At 55.4% G+C, this 17844-nt stretch overlaps 2 protein-coding genes across 2 annotated transcripts; one reads left to right on the forward strand and one right to left on the reverse strand.

Moving 5' to 3' along the window:
* The first annotated feature begins 3597 nt into the window (after window positions 1–3597).
* Window positions 3598–9370, forward strand: Ybx2 (Y-box binding protein 2). The gene is made up of 9 exons (XM_051167870.1): window positions 3598–3885; window positions 4509–4572; window positions 5976–6009; window positions 6819–6908; window positions 7513–7797; window positions 8028–8131; window positions 8290–8467; window positions 8778–8860; window positions 8994–9370. The coding sequence occupies exons 1-8, from the start codon at window positions 3612–3614 to the stop codon at window positions 8826–8828; spliced, it is 1080 nt and encodes a 359-aa protein (XP_051023827.1). The 5' UTR covers window positions 3598–3611; the 3' UTR covers window positions 8829–8860; window positions 8994–9370.
* Window positions 9371–10353: 983 nt separating this feature from the next.
* Window positions 10354–14492, reverse strand: Slc2a4 (solute carrier family 2 member 4). The gene is made up of 10 exons (XM_051167700.1): window positions 14326–14492; window positions 14065–14237; window positions 13845–13969; window positions 13616–13731; window positions 13335–13497; window positions 13028–13215; window positions 12758–12862; window positions 12529–12630; window positions 11826–12029; window positions 10354–11196 (listed from the first exon to the last, which is right to left on the reverse strand). The coding sequence occupies exons 2-10, from the start codon at window positions 14109–14111 to the stop codon at window positions 10993–10995; spliced, it is 1254 nt and encodes a 417-aa protein (XP_051023657.1). The 5' UTR covers window positions 14112–14237; window positions 14326–14492; the 3' UTR covers window positions 10354–10992.
* Window positions 14493–17844: the final 3352 nt, after the last annotated feature.

Genomic DNA, 17844 nt, shown 5'->3' on the forward strand with positions numbered 1-17844 from the left:
GCTGAAAAAACAGGAAAGCAGCTATTAAAAAAGAGAAAGAGCCTGTATGGTGGCGCACGTCTTTAATCCCAGCACTCGGGAGGCTGAGGCAGGTGGATCTCTTGTGAGTTTGAGGACAGCCTGGTCTACAAAGTGAGTTCAGGATAACCAAGGCTACACAGAGAAACCCTGTCTCGAGGGGGGAAAAGTGTGAGCCACCACGCCTGGTAACACTAACTTTTTAATTATTGAAATATTTAAAGTAAACCCCACCAGTCCTCACTTTGTTTTGCTAAGCCTTGGCATCCAGGGAGCTTATTCTAAAAACCGAGGCTCAGAGGAAAGGCTAGGGGTGACTGGACTGCTTGTGTTTCCACCCTGAGAACCTAATTCTGTGAGCGGGAGGAAGAGAGGCGCTCAAGCTGGCTGCGCTCAGGGGCGGAAAGGCTGCATGGAGAGGGCTGCGCTCAGGGGCCAGGGGGGTAGGGTGGGGGTAAGGTGGGGGTTGGGGGGGGAGACGGAAAGGATTCAGGGTGACAGACACAGGTTTTGAGAGCTATCGGGAAGTGGGCACTTGAGGCCAGTGAGACGGCTCATTACGTAAAGGCGTTTGCTGCAAAGCTTTCCCACCTGCGTCTTTCCCACGAGATGCACATGGTGGAAAGGAAGCTGATTCCTGCACCGTGTCAGCTGGTTTCTACATGCACTCTGGCGTGTGCTCCTCCAATAAGTGACTGTAATGTCGGAGGAAATGTGTGCAAATGCACTGCATGCTTGCAGAGCCTGAATAGGCCAATAGAGGGTGTCCGATGCCCTGGAGCCAGGTGAGCCACCACGTGGGTGCCGCGAACCAGATCCGAGTTTTCCTGCCAGAGCAGCAAACACTCTGAAACACAGAGTCATCTCTCCAGCCCCTAATAAATGTGATTTTTTTTTTTTCTCTTTTTGAGGCAGGGTCTCTGTATATAACAGTGGTTTCTCATAGAACTTAGTATGTAGATGAGGCTGGCCCTAAACTCACAAAGATCTATTTGCTTGTGCCTCCTGAATGCCGAGACTGAATGTGTGCACCAATAAACCTAGCTAATAAATATAAATTTTAATAAACTAAAAGGAAAGTGATCACCAAAGCCAGAGACTAAATCAGATGCCCTAAAGTGATAGGAGAACATAGTTAGCCCTGAGATGGTAGAGACGCTGAGACCCGGGGAGAACCAGACATACAAAGAAGGCTGAAGGGGTGGGGAAACTTGCCTTGTGGACAAGGTGGAAGCAATGACGACCAGTTACCCACTAGACCGAGGTAGGAAGGTCAAAAGTTCAAGCTCTAAGTTTCAGAAAGAGTTAAAGATCAGCCTGAGCAATGTAACTTTATAAGTGATAGCCAACCTTTCTAATTGAGCTACTCTCCTGGCCTTTGCCAGTTTAATCTTACTATTAAAATGGCCCACCTCAAAAATAAATAAATAGAACGGCCCACCTCTTGTTGTGGGCTTCCTCTCACATCGCCCTTGGAATCGTGATCCAGTCCACACCTGAACTCCTCCACACCTTTCACGCCTTTGTGATTCTTCTGTCACAGCGGCCAGGTATCTTGATTGCCTTCCCCAACCGGGATCTCTCTTGGAGGTCAGGGCTAGAGGCGGGTAGGTACATGGTGCTTAAAGAGTGGAAGGAAGCAGCCATTTCTGTGTCCCTTACGGCCTCACTGGCGAGATGGTTGTTTTCTTGTCTCTTCTCTTTTTCCGTTCACTATGCCTGATTCCCTAGAACTCAGTTCAGAAAGGGCCGGAGCGGGCAAGTTTGGGGAGTTGGAATTCTAGTTCGGAGTTTTGACTAGGTGGGCTGCAGCGGCGGCCAGCAGAGGGCGCGCTGGGACAGGGAGAGCCGGTACAGCGGCCGTGCCTTGCGGACTTGCGCAGCGGGGCAGCCGTCCTGGGGGCGGGGGTGGAGGGGGTGCTGTACCATAAAAGTGGAACTCCGTAAAAGTGTCGCCCCGTGTCCTCTCATGTAGAGGAGGCGGCCCTCGGGGAAGAGCGACTTAGAGCCGTCTACAGGTTGGGAATCATCAACACGTATTCAATAAATCGATTGGTGGTGCAATGCTCCCAACATCAGGATTACTACACAGTTCTTATTGCTGTGGTGTTTGTTGCCCAGTGTGTGTATCAAAGGAAATAAACGGTCAAATATGCATCACATTTTCTAAAATGTCACGATAAGATAGGATTCTTGGTATTTGAAAGAGACCCAACCCTGAGAGAGACAAAGCAAGCAGGTTCTAAGCAAACTGCAAGTACAAGGCCGGTGAGCCAGGCTGGGGGGGGGGGGTGGCTTGGGGGGGAATCCTCTGCGCTCCCGAACCTAAGAAAATCTGAAGGTACTCGGTGGGAGACTTCAGAACTGTGGCAACCGGGTCAGGAGTCCCAGGTTACTCAGAAGCGGCTCTAGAGAACTTTCTGGAGCAAACATAGCTCGTCCTTTGGTTTGCCTGCTTTTGTTTTTGTTTTGTTTTGGGTTTTCCAGACAGGGTTTCTCTGTGTAGCCTTTACTGTCCTAGACTCGCTTTGTAGACCAGGCTGGCCGCGAACTCACAGCAATCCACCTGCCTCTGGGTGTGCCACCACGCCAGGCTTGGTTTGCCTGTTTGTAACACAGGCTGCCTCAGCCTGGAATTAGTGATGTGATCTACCATACCCAACCGGAAAAGGAGGTATCTTAGCTAGGGTGTTAGTTACACGTATGGATATTAAAACTGGGGAAAGAGCTACACTTTGTTTTAACTCTGTAAACTTTTTTTGTTTCCCTTTTCTCTTGAGACATTGTCTCTCACTGTCCTGAAACTCACTATATGACCCAAGCTGACTTCTAACTGGAGGCAATGCTGCCCCTCGGGAGGCAAAAGCTGCCTTTTCTTAGTTTTTTGTTTGTTTGCTTGTTTGTTTCAAAAACCCTAAAATACATAAAAAACGAGAGGCTTCTGCTTGCAATAACCACTCTGCCTGCTCTGGAGTGTGCGCGGGGGCGGGGGGGGGCGTTCTGTACCCTGAGCGGTAGGGGCTGGAGAGTCCGGGCACCGACCATCCGAAGACACCCACCCGCCTCCGGCCCCGCGCGGGTGGTCAGGGGCAACCACGGAGGCTCGCCCCCGGGCCCCGCCGTGCGCGCAGAAGCCAGGTGGCCGTTGGGGCGTCACCAGCCGGTTTGATTTCCCGCGGCCGGTGGAAAGGGGCGGAGGGGGAGGGGGAGGCGGGGGAAATGAGTCCCTGGCCAATGGGGTGGGCCGATTGCGTCACGTGAGGGGGCGGGGGCGGGGCCCAGGTGTACTTACCGGGTTGCGGGCGGGGCCCGCAGCTGGGGAGCGGAGCCCAGGGGGCGGGGCCGGCGTGCGCGCCTCGGGGTTTGCGCGCCCGGGATTGGCCCGCAGCCGGGGGGCGGGGCCCGAGCGCGCCGCTACAGCCCGCTGCGATTGGGCCTCGGCTCGGCACCGGCGGCAGGCGTGCGGGCGAGGCTCCGGGCGCGAGGACCGAGCCGGGCGGCGGGTCCGCGAGCCGGGGGGAGGGGCCGGGGCGGTGGTGGTGGCAGCGGCGGAGGAGGCGGTGGCGGCGGGGGCCGGTACTGGACCCGGCGGGATGAGCGAGGCGGAGGCGGCAGTGGTGGCGACAGCGGCCCCCGCGGCGACGGTGCCCGCGACGGCGGCAGGGGTGGTAGCGGTGGTGGTACCTGTGCCCGCGGGAGAGCCGCAGAAAGCAGGCGGCGGGGCGGGCGGCGGGGGCGGAACCGCCTCTGGCCCCGCTGCTGGGACCCCCTCGGCGCCCGGCCCTCGCACCCCTGGCAACCCGGCGACGGCGGCCTCGGGGACTCCCGCGCCCCCGGCCCGGAGTCAGGCGGACAAGCCGGTGCTGGGTGAGGGGAGGGGCTCGCGCTAGGGCGGCTCTGAGGGTCGGCGGGCTGGGGGAGGGGCAGCAGGGCTTGGAAAGACGCAGGTAGGCCTGGCCCAAAAGGACCAACTGGTCCGGGAGCTGCCGAACAAACTATTAGTGGATTCCCCTGCCGCACTTTCCTGAGCAGGAGGGCGGGGCGGAGCGGACAGGTCCAGCTAGAGCCTTTGGTAGGAAAATAAAAACCTCAGGGCCTGGCCACGCCCCTGTTGGAGGGACACTTGGTATAATTGACTCCGGTTCTTGTTAGGTAAACGCCTGAGCTTGAGAAGCAGGTACAGTGAGGACCCTTAAATTTGGGGGGATGGCTAGGAATGCCGATGAGCTTTGTGCCAGGTTCTAGGCAGAAGACCTGAACTTAGTAGGATGTGAGGAACGTGGGTTTGAACTCCTGAATCCCCTGTGTGAGTGATTCATTCCACTGAGTAGAACCTGGGTAAGAATACTTGGACGCTCCCAGTGAAATCTGGTTGGCTCGCGGCTTATCAGGGAGGCAGGTTAGATTTTAGCTGAGTTTTCTCTCAAAGCTCAGCCCAACGCCATCTCTTTCCCCCATCTTACTATCCTCACTGCATCTCTGCCTGGCAGCAATCCAAGTCCTGGGCACTGTCAAATGGTTCAACGTCCGGAATGGTTACGGATTCATCAACAGGTATCCAAGGAGCCCAAGGAGGGGGAGGAACGGGGTGTCTTTTCCCGAACTGGCCTGTGGGATTGGACACCTTATTTCGTCTGTACCACGGCACTTGGTTTGTGCTGTCCAGCTGAGGCTGGTTGAAAGTCTTTAACCACAGTGCTGACTGGCAAGATGAAGCTGCCTACACATCCTCAAGGGCAGCGGAGGATTAATGATCCAAGAACTTGGCAAACCTGACCCTGACCTTCCCAGCTCCTCTGTCTCGCCTTCGGGCATTGCTTCATTATTTTTAGCTTGCTGTGTGCCTTTTGGGGTAGAATGTTTGGGGCTCCTGGTTGAAGACAACACTCATGATGCCTTCACAACTTCTCTCCTTAAAGAGTTCATTTGAAGCCCGGTGGCGCGCGCCTTTAATCCCAGCACTTGGGAAGCAAAGGCAGGCGGATCGCTGTGAGTTCGAGGCCAGCCTGGTCTACAAAGCGAGTCCAGGACAGCCAAGGCAACACAGAGAGACTCTGTCTCGAAAAAACAAAAGAGCTCATTTGAACCAGCCGCACCCCCTCCCCACCACACATAGGACCGAAGCTGGTGTGTGTGGTGCGGGAAAGCTGCCTGCCCAGCCAGAGACTGCTGCTGGTCTTCAGTCAGCAGCCTCGCCCTTTCTGAGCTCTGGGAGAGGCTGGGGCAGATTCTGACCAAGTAGAGCCAGAGCTCCTCTGCTTTGCCCGCCCAGCCCAGGCACCCCGCCCAGCCCAGGCCTCCCGGGAGCCTCAGTTCCCTCTCTGCAGGCTGACCTTTGTGCAGATCTGAGTTCTTTAGAACATTTGTTCTGGGGAAGGCGGGTTCTTGAAGGAGTTCCTCCTGTCCCCTGTCCTGGTCAATAGGAGCCATGCCCTGTCATCTTTGCTTGCGGTTTACCTTCAGGCTGAGTGTGAAGACACAGCTTTGCGACTGTTTGGAGAATGCCCCTAACACAGCGTCCTCGGCTCACAGCTGTATATTCCCCTGGCTCTAGCCCTGCCTTCGCTCTCCTTGAGCAGAGAAGGAAGGAGCCTGTGGAATTTTCCAGCCCCAACGGGGGGGGGGGGGGGGGGGGACATTGGCCAGGACAGTTACACCCGGCACCAGCAGGTTCTGAGGTGCCCCTAAGGTAGAAGGTGACGCTGTACGGCCTCCTTCAAGGTGCCTTTGCTGCCTCCTCCTACCTGTTCCTTATGAAGCCCAAGCTTTTCACTGAGGACTTACAGCACCCTTCTCTTTGCACCAGCTTTCGGGGCCCTTCTGACTGCTCTTCTTGCTCCTGGGGTCCCATCATCCCCCCAGGGCCTGGGACGGTGGAGAGGATGGGCCCATCCTGGGAATGGGTACCCTGGGAGGCCTCGCCTGTCACCCCGGTAACCACCCATCCTGTTCTGCAGGAATGACACCAAGGAGGATGTCTTTGTCCACCAGGTAAGAGCTAGGTTGGCTTTGTGAGGGGAGCACTGGCCCTCTCTTTGGAAGCCTTTGGCACAACACATAGCTGCACACAATAAGCTTCTCTGGCTCTTATTTCACAATGGCCTCCCGGCTGCCTCAGGTGCCTGTATGAACCACCATCAGCCCCACTCTCTTTTGAGTTGCTGAACAGCTGTCAGAATTGTGTGTTGCCTCAGGGCATGGCGTGCTCACCACCTCCTGGGACCTGTTAACACCACAGGAAGGAATCAGGAGGGGAAGGCCAGAGACACTTGGGTGCAGTGAGGCTTGGTGTGCCAGCAGCATCACCTGAATCCTCAGGCCCCGCCCCCAAGCCTCAGAATTAATGAGATTTGGGGCTGGGGCGGGGCACTCTGTTTTAACACGCTCCCAGGTGATTCTGATCCTGGCTAGTTTGAGAACCACTGCTCTGATTGGTGGAGAGCGCTCAGTGGGACTGAGGTAAGACGCACAGTGTGCTTTACCCACTTCACACCTTAAGACATTTCTGCCTTTGTTTCACTTTTGTTTCCATTTTTTGAAGTCCTTGAGGGGTGAAGGGGAAGGGAGGACATCGTGGGAACAGTGGTGACTTTCCCTTTACTAATAAATACATCGTTTCTAATGGCGGTGTGGAGCTGTGCTCCAGACCCCTCCCTGCTACTCTGATCACTTTCTTGTTCCACCCTTCAGCCCTTGACTCCAATAAAATGTCACAGAGTGGCGCTGGGTGGAGGCTAAACTGGCTCAGGGACCCTGGCCTCGCTGCCCTCACCTTTCTCATGACTTTCCCCCCCAACCAGACAGCTATTAAAAGAAACAACCCCAGGAAGTTTCTGCGAAGTGTTGGAGATGGGGAGACTGTGGAGTTTGATGTCGTGGAAGGAGAGAAGGTTTGGGAGCTGCTGTGGGTGGTGTTGGCCAGGACTGGGGGGGGGTTGGCTACTGTGGGGTGGTGTTGGCCAGGACTGGGGGGGGTGGCTACTGTGGGTGGTGTTGGCCAGGATTGGGGGGGGGGTGGCCTGCTGGGCAGCCTAGGCTTTGACCCTCCTGGTAACAGCGCTGCCCCTGGCTGTGGGAATGGGGCTGTGCGCTCACCTGCTGCTCTATGAGAGTCCTAAAGAGTCCACCTCTGTCACCGGCCAGTGACGTCTGGGTCTCCTCTCTTTAGTTCACCAAGCACTTCATGTCTGTTTCCTACACGGGACCCTCAGTCCTCTGCAGTGAAGGAGGGCAGTGGCTCTATCTCACCCTGCCCTGTCTTTACACGCTGGGGGGATGTGGCAGTTATTTCTAAGGACAAGTTGTCTCTTCTCAGATGGGTACACACTCCTTCTGCGGCCCCTCGGGGAGGGGAGAAAGGAGGAGTGGTTGTGAGGAGCCACAGGATAGAGGACTTGGGCCAGAAGAAGGGGGACACCAGTGACCTGGCAGGTTTGTAAGTGCCAAGTGCTTGTCGTCAGGGCGAGTCCTGATTGCTCCTTTCTGCCTCCCCAGGGTGCAGAAGCTGCTAACGTAACTGGGCCTGGGGGGGTGCCAGTGAAGGGCAGCCGCTATGCTCCCAATCGACGTAGGTTCCGCAGATTCATCCCCCGGCCTCGCCCAGCTGCCCCCCCACCTATGGTGGCAGAGGCTCCCTCGGGTGGGACGGAACCTGGCAGCGAAGGTGAGCGGGCGGAGGACTCAGGGCAGCGGCCCCGGCGACGGCGCCCACCACCTTTCTTCTATCGAAGGCGGTTTGTGCGAGGCCCTCGGCCCCCCAACCAGCAGCAGCCCATAGAGGTGAGACAGTTGCTGTCCAGGAGCTAGCTCTCCACATTCTGGAAGGAAGTGGGGAGTTGTGAGGGCAGAGACCATAGGATCCTCACAGGAAGGAGAACTGAGAGCTAGGAGGCACCAAGGATGACCTGGCCCGGGACAGCAGGGGAGCTCATACCGCACCTGGGCCTTTCTGTGTTTCCACGGGACAGCAGGGGAGCTCATACCGCACCTGGGCCTTTCTGTGTTTCCAGGGCTCCGATGGGGTAGAGCCCAAGGAGACAGCCCCATTGGAGGGCGACCAACAGCAGGGAGATGAGCGGGTGCCCCCGCCCAGATTCCGGCCTAGGTACCGAAGGTAAGACTGCTCTGTTTTATCTTCCCCTTGAGGGTACAGTGTTGGCCCATGTGAAAAGGACAAGAGCTCTAAGAGTGTGGGGTTGAGAAAACGGAATCCTGGGAAGGGAGTCTGCCTGGGAGTTCTCTGGTCGTGTCAGACTTTGTTTCTCTTTCTAGGCCTTTCCGCCCCAGGCCACCCCAACAACCTACCACAGAAGGTGGGGATGGCGAGACCAAGCCCAGCCAAGGCCCCACTGATGGCTCCCGGCCTGAGCCCCAGCGGCCACGAAACCGTCCCTACTTCCAGCGGCGTCGGCAGCAGCCTCCTGGCCCCCGGCAGCCGATAGCCGCAGAGGTGAGCAGCCCAACTCTTGGTGTGGGAAAGGCCAACATCAGTTTCCTCGCTCTGTCCTTTTCCTTTGCTTCTGATTCTGCCCTTTTGCACCTGTCTTTCCTGTCTCTGTCCTTCTGCCAGCCTGCTGGGCCCGCCCCACAGACATAGCACTCACAGGAAGCCCCTGCACAGGCAGCCAAGCTCAGGCTGCCCCGGATGTGCCCCCTCCACCCTCAGCGGTTGGGGATGTGACTGGGGACTGGTTGGAAGGGATGAGAAGAGGAAAGTAGAAGGTTGTAAGCGAGTCTTAATGTCCCACTGCTCTCCTTAGACCTCAGCACCTATCAACAGTGGGGACCCCCCCACCACCATACTGGAGTGACTCCAGCTCAGGACACCCAGAGCTGCCATCTGGTGAGTGCTGGGACTGGGTGCTGCTAAGTCCCTCTTTATGATTTCTCTCTCTCTCTCTCTCTCTCTCTCTCTCTCTCTCTCTCTCTCTCTCTCTCTCTGGCTTTTCCAATGATTTGTCTCTTTTTTCTCTTAGGTATCTGCCCGTTTCCAACTGACTCTACCCAGCATCCTCCTCCCCCTTTCCCATAATTCATGACATCAAAACATCGGCTTTTCCCTTGAGACTCAGGAGGGCCAAAGCAACAGCCTTTGGCTTTTTTCTCTTTTTTCCCCTCTCCCCTACCAAGGGTTGAAGGAAGGGGTCCATCCTTATTGCTCAGAGGCGCGGCCTCCTCCCCTAAGTCAGGCTGAGAAGGAACCAGCCAGCTCTTACCTCCTCCTGATTGTTTTTCTTTCCCACCCATTTATTTTTTGTTTCCCTTTGACCTCCCAACACCTCTGAAGCCATTTTATGTCATGTGCCACCTGAGCCTCCAGTAAAAACAAAAGCAGGCTTTCTTGTTGTCTTGGCATCTGCCTTTTCTGTTTGACAATGAAGACTCATGGCAGCCCCCCTCTGAACCGCTCTGCGTGGGGTTCCGGTGTGCACAGTGGGGCCTGCTGTTAACTCCTTGCTCGCTATCCTTAGCTGTTTAGTTCTGACCCTTGTCCCTGAGAGTCACTGGATCCATTGACTGACAGAAGTCCTTGCAGTGCCTGGGCCTTGAGATGTAGTTTACAAAACATTTACTGTTCATTAAAGCAATAGGTAAAGCAGGGAGCCATATGTGCCAGCACTCGGGAAGCTGAGACAGGAGGATTCCTAATTCCAGGTCATCCTGGGCCACACAGACTGTCTCAAGAAAACATTGTTTTAAAAGTAGAGGATTTGAGCTGGGCGTGGTGGCGCATGTCTTTAATCCCAGCACTCGAGAGGCAGAAGCAGGCGGATCTCTGTGGGTCCGAGGCCAGCCTGGTCTACAAAGTGAGTCCAGGACAGCCAAGGCTACACAGAGAAACCCTGTCTAAAAAAAAAAAAAAAAAAAAAAAAAGTGGATCATTGGGTTCAGGCCTGTAAAATCAGCATTCTGGGAGACTGAGGCAAAATGTTTAGGCCAAGTTGAAGACCAACCTGGACTGTATAGTGAGACCCTGTTTTTTTTTTAAGGGGGGATGAAAATGCATATGAATAAGTGATGGAATCTAGACTCTAGAGGCTTCTAAGTCCTGAGCTGAGGCGAGTCAGAGGAAGGGGTGGGTGAGGGAGGGCATTTGCTCTGTCCCCGCATACCCTCCGGTCGGTCCTTCCACAGTAGGCCACTCCTCTTCATACAGTGGCTTTATGGATGAGTCTCTGTACACACATTTAATACAGCAGCCCGTGGGGCTCTGCTCCTAGCCCATTCTTCAAACATACAAAAATATCCAAAGGCTCCTCCCAGCCTTTCAAGGCCCTCCTGCCCTTTGTTGGTCAAAAGCTTTCTGGTCTAGCGCCCTTCCTGGAGGGGAACAAGAGCTGGTACCCACACTTGGCGGCCCCGGGGAGCAATGGCTAGGGCCCCAAATCTAGAGGCTGACGCTTTCTTCTGCTCCTTGCCTTGCTGAGGTGTATAATGTGCTCCTTTGCCCTGGGAGGTGGCGCCTACAGGGACTGAGGCCAGATTCTGGGAGGTGTGTCTTTTGCCCTGGAGGGGGTCAAGATAACCCTCTTCTCCCAGAGTCTATGTGGCAAGAATTCAGTGAAAGTGCCAGATTAGATTGCAGGAGGAGCCAGAGTGGGTAGGAAGTCACTCAGCCACCTCTGCTTCTGTTGGTCGCACTGAGCTCAGTGCAGCACAGCCCCTCCTGCAAACCCGCTTCTCTAAAGGGAACAAAGGTAATCTGGAACTGAGCATGGGTAGGGGCAGGAGGAAGGCAGGAAGGCCCACCCGGGTGGCCACAGCCTAGCCACAACATAAATTAATCCAAGAGAGTCACACGAGGGGAATGGGGGGGGGGGGTGCTCGAACCACCCTTCCCTTCAGCTTCCCAGTTCCCCAGGCTGCAACTTTCTTCATCCTGGAGGTAACGGAAGAGAGGGCTAAAGTGCTGCGGAGGAAGGAGGGAGTCTGTGGGGTGGGGAGGGCGGCACCCCAACCCTGCGGCGCTGTGCCTCAGTCATTCTCGTCTGGCCCCAAGTATTCGAGTTCTGTGCTGGGTTTCACCTCCTGCTCTAGGAGGGAAGGTGTCCGGCGGAAGGCGGCTGAGATCTGATCAAACGTCCGGCCTCTGGTTTCAGGCACTTTTAGGAAGGTGAAGATGAAGAAGCCGAGCAGGAGGGCGGCAAATAGAAGGAAGACGTAGGGACCCATAGCATCCTGCGACAGTTGGAGAAAGAGGTGTTGACAGAGGCATGGGAATCCAGGCACTAAAGACTGAGCGAGCTGGGGCTGCCAGAGCGAGTGGCTCCTTTAAGGGGTGATGGAGATGACCAGAAATGAGAGCTTACATTGAAAACCTCAGTCTTTGCAATTCTAAGAGTATACACTTGGAGCAGATTCCTAAACCACTTACAACATGAATAGAAAGCTTATAGTTTTATTTCTGGTCTAAAAAGATTTTTTTTCCAAGACAAAGTTTCTCTGTGTAGCTTTGGCTGTCTTAGACTCACTCTGTAGACCAGCCTGGCCTCGAACCCACAGAGATCCACCTGCCTCTGCCTCCTGAGTGCTGGGATTAAAGGCGTGCACCACCACCACGCCAAGTGTGGTGGGTCTCAATTTCTGGTCTAAATTGTAGCACTGGTTTAGTTTTTTTTAGCAGACACCTATCCGCTTTCCAATCTCCTTCCACCCACTTCTCTCCTTTGATTCTGGTGGAGTAACTCCGCCAGGCTGACCATCCAGAGACCAACCATAGGGCTGAGAGTCTGAGCAGACGGTGAGGGAGGGAGCTAGGGGTGAGTTGCCACTGGTATGGGAAGATGGGCAGAGGGCAGGGAACCTACCGCAACATACTGGAAACCCATGCCGACGACGAAGTTACACATCCAGTTGGAGAAACCAGCTACAGCCATGGCTGCCGGCCGGGGTCCCTGGCTGAAGAGCTCGGCCACAATGAACCAGGGGATGGGGCCAGGGCCAATCTCAAAGAAGGCCACAAAGCCAAATATCGCCACGATGGAGACATAGCTCATGGCTGGAACCCGTTCCTAGAGACCAGCAAGGAATAGCAGAAATTTTGGTTCTGGCCTCTTGAGACCTCCCCTTGCCCTTGGAACAGAGAACTGAAATCTTTTACAGGGCTTATTAAGTGGTGGCTGCCATTCTCCTCCAGCTCCTTTTTAGACAGGATGTCACTAGGTTGCGCAGGTTGGCCTTGAACCTCCACCTCAGCCTCCCAAGTGGTGGGCTGCATTTCTGAGCACCTGCCATTTTGTTGTGGCCACTTCAGGAGGTTTCAAGGTGGAGAGAATATTTGGACCTCTTGCTTCTTTGATGTTAATTCTTCCTTGCCTCTGAAGGTGTGTCTTTGGGGATCATTGCTCCAGAGGCTTCACAGGGATTACTGTGTCGTGCTATAGAGCTAGCCCCCAGTGTGGCCAGGCTACCTCAGAAACATAGACCATAGCACCCATGGCCCTGGCACACAGCCACAGAGCCTCTCAGGGTTACCCCCTGGGTTAAACTGTGGCATTCCCCAAGCCTCACCAGTAGCAGCAGAGCGACAGTCATCAAGATGGCACAGCCACACATGCCTGCCAGGCCCAGGAGATGGAGTGTCCGTCGCCCAGCCCGTTCTACTAAGAGCACCTGTGGGGACAGTGTACATGGGGGAGGGGGGCGCTGCTGGTCAATTGGCAGCAAACAAGAGTAGGCCCTCCAGGGCACCCAGGGCTATGAAACCAGTGATGTGACCATTCCACAGGCAAGCAGTTACCGAGACCAGCGTGAAGACGGTGTTCACCACACCAGCTCCTATGGTGGCGTAGGCTGGCTGCCCCACCCCAGCTGACTCGAAGATGCTGGTTGAATAGTAGAAAACCTGCAAGTGATGGAGCAGGAGAGGCGAGGGCAGGGACGTCTGCCTTTATTCCAACCACAGCAAACTGGCCCGAGCCTAAACGCTAATGGAGGGCACGGCCTGTTCCCTTCTCCCTTCCCTCAAGCCGGTACCTTACCCACACTCTGCCCGGGCCTCCATACGTACAGCGTTGATGCCTGAGAGCTGCTGGCTCAGCTGCAGCACCACTGCAATGACCAGAGGCTGCCTGTGGGTGCGGCTGCCCAGGAGCTGGAGCAGGGACATCGGCCGTTCCTGCTCCAACTTCCGCCTCTCATCCTTCAGCTCAGCCAGTGCGTCCGACACATCTGCCCAGCCTGTTAGGCGCTTCAGACCTGGGGGTGGGGGAGTATCGGGCCTTATGGAGCTTGAGAGGAGGCTGGCTACTAGCAAAAAAAAATACACAGGGTGGAGGTATGAGCCTGGGCTAGGTGCGAGGTGAGAGCGAGCTCACTCTTTCGGGCAGGCCCCTCCAGGTTCCGGATGATGTAGAGGTATCTCGGGCTTTCAGGACAGAAGGGCAACAGAGTCAGCTGCAGGAGAGCAGGGAGGACTGTGAGAGCCAGAAGCAGTGGCCACAGGGTAGCTGTGCCCAGCATAGACTCCAAACCCAGCACCTGCGGGAGAAGTGTGACAAAGAGTAAAGGTGACTTTCGTCTCCTTCTGGCCCAACTACGGATGCCTGCTCCGACTCCTGCTCCCAGCTCCCCACAAGGCCAGGATCCCCACATTTACCTGGGCAACCAGAATGCCAATAACGATTGCCAACTGGTTGAGTGTTCCCAAGGCACCCCGAAGATGAGTCGGGGCGATTTCTCCCACATACATGGGCACCAACCCTGATGTTAGCCCTAAGCAGAAGGAAGAAGAGAGAGCGGAGGATAGCTACCTAGTCCCACACAGAAGCCCACACACAGTGAAGGAGAGCAGAGGCACAGAATGGAGCCAGGGCACCCATGGGTACCTGAGTAGGCGCCAATGAGGAACCGGCCAAGAATGAGCATCTCATAGGAGGCAGCAGCATTGGCTAGGCCCATGAGGGCGCCCCCCAGCACTGCCAAGACATTGTTGGCCAGCATAGCCCTTTTCCTGGCAGGCACACAAAGGGGAAGGCTGGTCAGGCCACCCATCCTGTAGCCTTCCCGCCTACTGCCACCCCTGACCCCTGACCACCAGCTCCATACCTTCCCAACCATTGAGAAATGATGCCAATGAGAAAGGAAGAGACCATGCCACCCACAGAGAAGATGGCCACCGAGAGAGCCCAAAGTGTAGTGAGGGTGCCTTGTGGGATGGAATTCGGTCCCTCAGGCCCCTGCCTCCCCAGCCACGTTGCATTGTAGCTCTGTTCAATCACCTGCGGGGACAACATGGGAGTGATTCTAGAGACCTTTCTCTTTCGGCCACCTGAGGTACTCCCGCCCTGACAGCTGTAGGCCACCCACCTTCTGCGGGGCATTGATGACCCCAATGTTATAGCCAAACTGAAGAGAGCCGACCACAGCTGAAAACACGGCGAGGACCAACGTGCCAGTCACTCGTTGCCGAGGGGGCTCCCCATCCTGGACAGGCAGAAGAAACAAAGGGAGGTGTTGTCACGTAGAATCACATCTGGCTTCCTTGAGAGACCTAGGCCCAGCTGGAGCGTGAAGACGCTGGGCTCCATCCAACATACTGGGTAAGAGACAGTGAGCCATATTAGGAAGTATGCAAAGATCTCGCTGTAAACAGAACTCACCAGGACCCTGGACATGTAGGGGGAAAAAAGGACATCTGTGTTCACACTACAGGCGAATGTTTGAGACTCAGAACCTCGAACTTCCACTGTGACCTTGAGACAGGCTTAGATTCGTGTGACCTTGGGTAAGTCACTCCCCGCTCTAACCTGACCCTATGTTTCCTCTTCTGTCGGGTGATATTGCCCCACTCCCCCGGGTACCTCAGTCTGTGAAAACACTGCAAACATCAAAATCAACTATTCAAGGTATCCCAGACAGTGCCTGTTCTTATAAACTGACAGATTTGGTGTTAGCATCAGCCCTAGTCCTCGGAAGTTCTTTCAGCTGGTTGTAGCAGGCCCTCAACAGGCCCAAGAAAGCCCATTCCACAAAGGACATCTGGGTCATCGCTTTGGGGTGGCTTTTTAAGTCTTGGCTTAGCCTTCCCTCAGCGTCTAAGCTGGGACCAAGTACTAGGGGGATATGACAGGGGATTTTAGTCATGCCCCGGGGAAGAGGGAGGGATGGTGGTGTGAGGGGCGGTGGCAGTGGTGGCTGTTGCTGGCGGCACAGTCTGTCTCCAAGCGGAAACCTGAGCTGGGGGGGTGGGGTGGAGGCTGACACTCCCCTCTGCCCCTCCACCCACTGCAAGGCCAAGAGAAAGTTCAGCCTCCTGGAGGACCGCCAGGAGTGGGGGTAGGGCCCCCCCAAGTGTCTCGGTCCTAGAAACACCATGAGCCTGAACAGACCGGCAGCTCCGTGGCTTTGCCTTCCCAAGTAGAGTGCGGGGTTAGGGTGTCACCCAGTGCCACGCTCAGTCGGACAAGACACAAGTCTGGATTCGTCAGAATCCACTCTCTTCAGCTTGGGCGCCTGAAGAGTCTCGAGGACCCACTCGGTCTCTTGGTGGGATTGGAATCTGACAGTCACGGGTTATCTAGGCTGAATATAAATAGCCAGCACCACCCCCCCCGGCAGGAAGCGCCTCCTAGCTGACCTTAAGCGAGACCCCATCCCAAGAAAAGCTGAACCTGCTTCCCTGATTTGTTCCCCCACCGCCACCGCACCCCAATGCTGAACCTTACCTCAGAACCAATCTGCTGGAAACCCGACGGCATCTTGTTTTAAAAGAACAGAAGTCTCTGGAGATGCAATAAGGAAAAGCAAATAGGATATCTGGCCCCGGCCCGGAGGGCAGAAGGAGGAGACCCCGGCGTGCCGAAGCGAGGTGCGATGCGCGCAGGGCCGGTCTGATGGAATCCACTGCCACAACCCAAGGAGCCGGAGAGCACCAGGGCTCTCCGGGAGCTATGAAACCTGCTTGGCGGGGGTAGGGGGGGCGAAAGACGCGGGGAGCTGTGGCCACCTCCTCACTCCCGCCCCACCATGGGACACGCCCTTCACAACACCCATTGGCCAGAAGCCCACACACCCCAAAAGGCCACGCCCCCACCCTTAGCCTAGTGCTGGCTGTGGGAGACACGCCCCTAAGGTTCCCGCCAGCCCCAGAGTTTTCAAAGTAGGGTCCTTGGAACAAAAGCCTCCTCCCGCCATCCAAAATCCTGGACTGAGAATTTTTTCTTAAAAAAAAAAAAAAAAAGAGTTGAGTGTAGCTCGTCCCCTTGTGAGGTGGAAGAGGAGGGTATGGGGCTAGAGCGTACATGTCAGGGTAACGGGGTAACTCCTGCAGGGTGACACAGAGCGCGAGTGTGTGTGTGTGTGTGTGTGTGTGTGTCGGAAACAATGCCCCGAAGTAACCCGGAGCGGCTATTTTTAGCCCCCACGTTAGGCTCCGCCAAATGTCAGGTCCCCGGTGTCCCAGCCTGTCCCAGGCGGGGGAGGGCAAGGGAGATGGAGCCTTAAAGGGTCCGCGACAGGCTTCCCACAAGAAGATGACCCAAGGGACCAATGATTTCCGTTCTCAGTATGTCTAGGGACCGTGCCGGGTCGTCCTGGGCGGGGCGCTGCCTGCTGGCCAGCCCCCTTCACACATTCTCTACCTTGGTTCCTGGAGGGGACCCAAGGGACAGGTGCTCACGCCGGCCACACCACCCTCCCTGAAGTCCCTGAGCCTCCAGGCATGTGCTGGCCGCGTGGGCGACATGCTTTCCAGAGTCAGCTCCTGTTTTGGGTCTCCGGCTGAGAGGGCACGACCTCTGCAAGTCCAGGGAGAGAGGTGCCAGACAACACAACGAAGCAGAGAGAGCGCAATTCAGAAAAAAAAAAAAAAAAAAAAAAAAAAAAAAAAGCCTCTGAGAAGTGCGAGGCTCTAGCGCCACCTACAGGGAGAGCGAGGAACCTTGGTGGCTTGAACCAGGGTAGCTACAACTTCTGGGCTATTAATTCTTCTATTAATTAACACCTCCTTCTGTGATTTCATTAACCTACAACACAACCCTCTCTGGAGCGCCGGCCGCTGGTGTCTAGCTGCCACCGGAATGGTGCAGTTTATATGACAAACATGTACAGCGTGGACCTCCTAATAGGTTCCTTATCCCAAAGAGTTAACCAGTGTGGGGGGGGGGGGGGAGGGAGACAGTTAACCAGTCAGCTACACATACTGGAGGTCAGGGTGTTTTGACCTCTCTCTTGCACAATTGGTTTTCTCCATCTGTACCACTTTAGTCCAGACTATCCTGACTTGACTTCTTTTTCTGCTTCCTCTATTCCCCTCAAAGGAGGGTAGAGGGGCTGGAAAGATGGGTCAGCAGTTAAGAGCACTGACTGCTCTTCCTGACTCAGGTTTGATTCCCAGCACCCACACGGAACCTTCGACCATCTGTAACTTCAGTTCCGGAGGACCCAACACCCGATTCTGGTTTCCGCTGGCCTCAGGTACACATGTACATTCAGGGAAAACATCCATTCATATAAAATTTAAAACTACATGATAAAATTAAATTAAAAATAAAAGGAGGCCAGGCACGAGGGCACACACCTGTAGTCCCAGCACTCAGGAGGCAGAGGCAGGTGGATCTCTGTGAGTTCAAGGCCAACCTGGTCTACAAAGTGAGTCCAGGACAGCCAAGGCTACACAGAGAGACCCTGTCTCAAAAACCAAAAAAAGCTAGGGGTGGTGGTACATGTCTTTAATCCCAGCACTTGGGAGGCAGAGGCAGGGGAATCTCTGTGAGTTCGAGGCCAGCCTGGTCTACTGAGCGAGTTCCAGGACAGCCAGAGCTGTTACACAGAGAAACCCTGTTTCAAAAAACCAAAACAAAAATAAATAAATACAAAACAGGGGTA

Source organism: Acomys russatus, chromosome 25, assembly GCF_903995435.1.
Source record: "Acomys russatus chromosome 25, mAcoRus1.1, whole genome shotgun sequence".
NCBI classification, from domain to species: Eukaryota; Metazoa; Chordata; class Mammalia; order Rodentia; family Muridae; genus Acomys; species Acomys russatus.

Excerpts from the sequence above, each read along its gene's own strand:
- Ybx2 (XM_051167870.1), top strand. The coding sequence starts at position 3,612 with ATGAGCGAGGCGGAGGCGGCAGTGGTGGCGACAGCGGCCCCCGCGGCG. Across the intron at positions 6,010-6,818 it reads AGGATGTCTTTGTCCACCAG|ACAGCTATTAAAAGAAACAA; the intron begins GTAAGAGCTAGG and ends CCCCCCAACCAG. Across the intron at positions 8,132-8,289 it reads TTCCGGCCTAGGTACCGAAG|GCCTTTCCGCCCCAGGCCAC; the intron begins GTAAGACTGCTC and ends TTCTCTTTCTAG.
- Slc2a4 (XM_051167700.1), bottom strand. The coding sequence starts at position 14,111 with ATGGTCTCTTCCTTTCTCATTGGCATCATTTCTCAATGGTTGGGAAG. Across the intron at positions 13,732-13,844 it reads CCTCATTGGCGCCTACTCAG|GGCTAACATCAGGGTTGGTG; the intron begins GTACCCATGGGT and ends CCTTCTGCTTAG. Across the intron at positions 12,030-12,528 it reads CTGTCGCTCTGCTGCTACTG|GAACGGGTTCCAGCCATGAG; the intron begins GTGAGGCTTGGG and ends GCTGGTCTCTAG.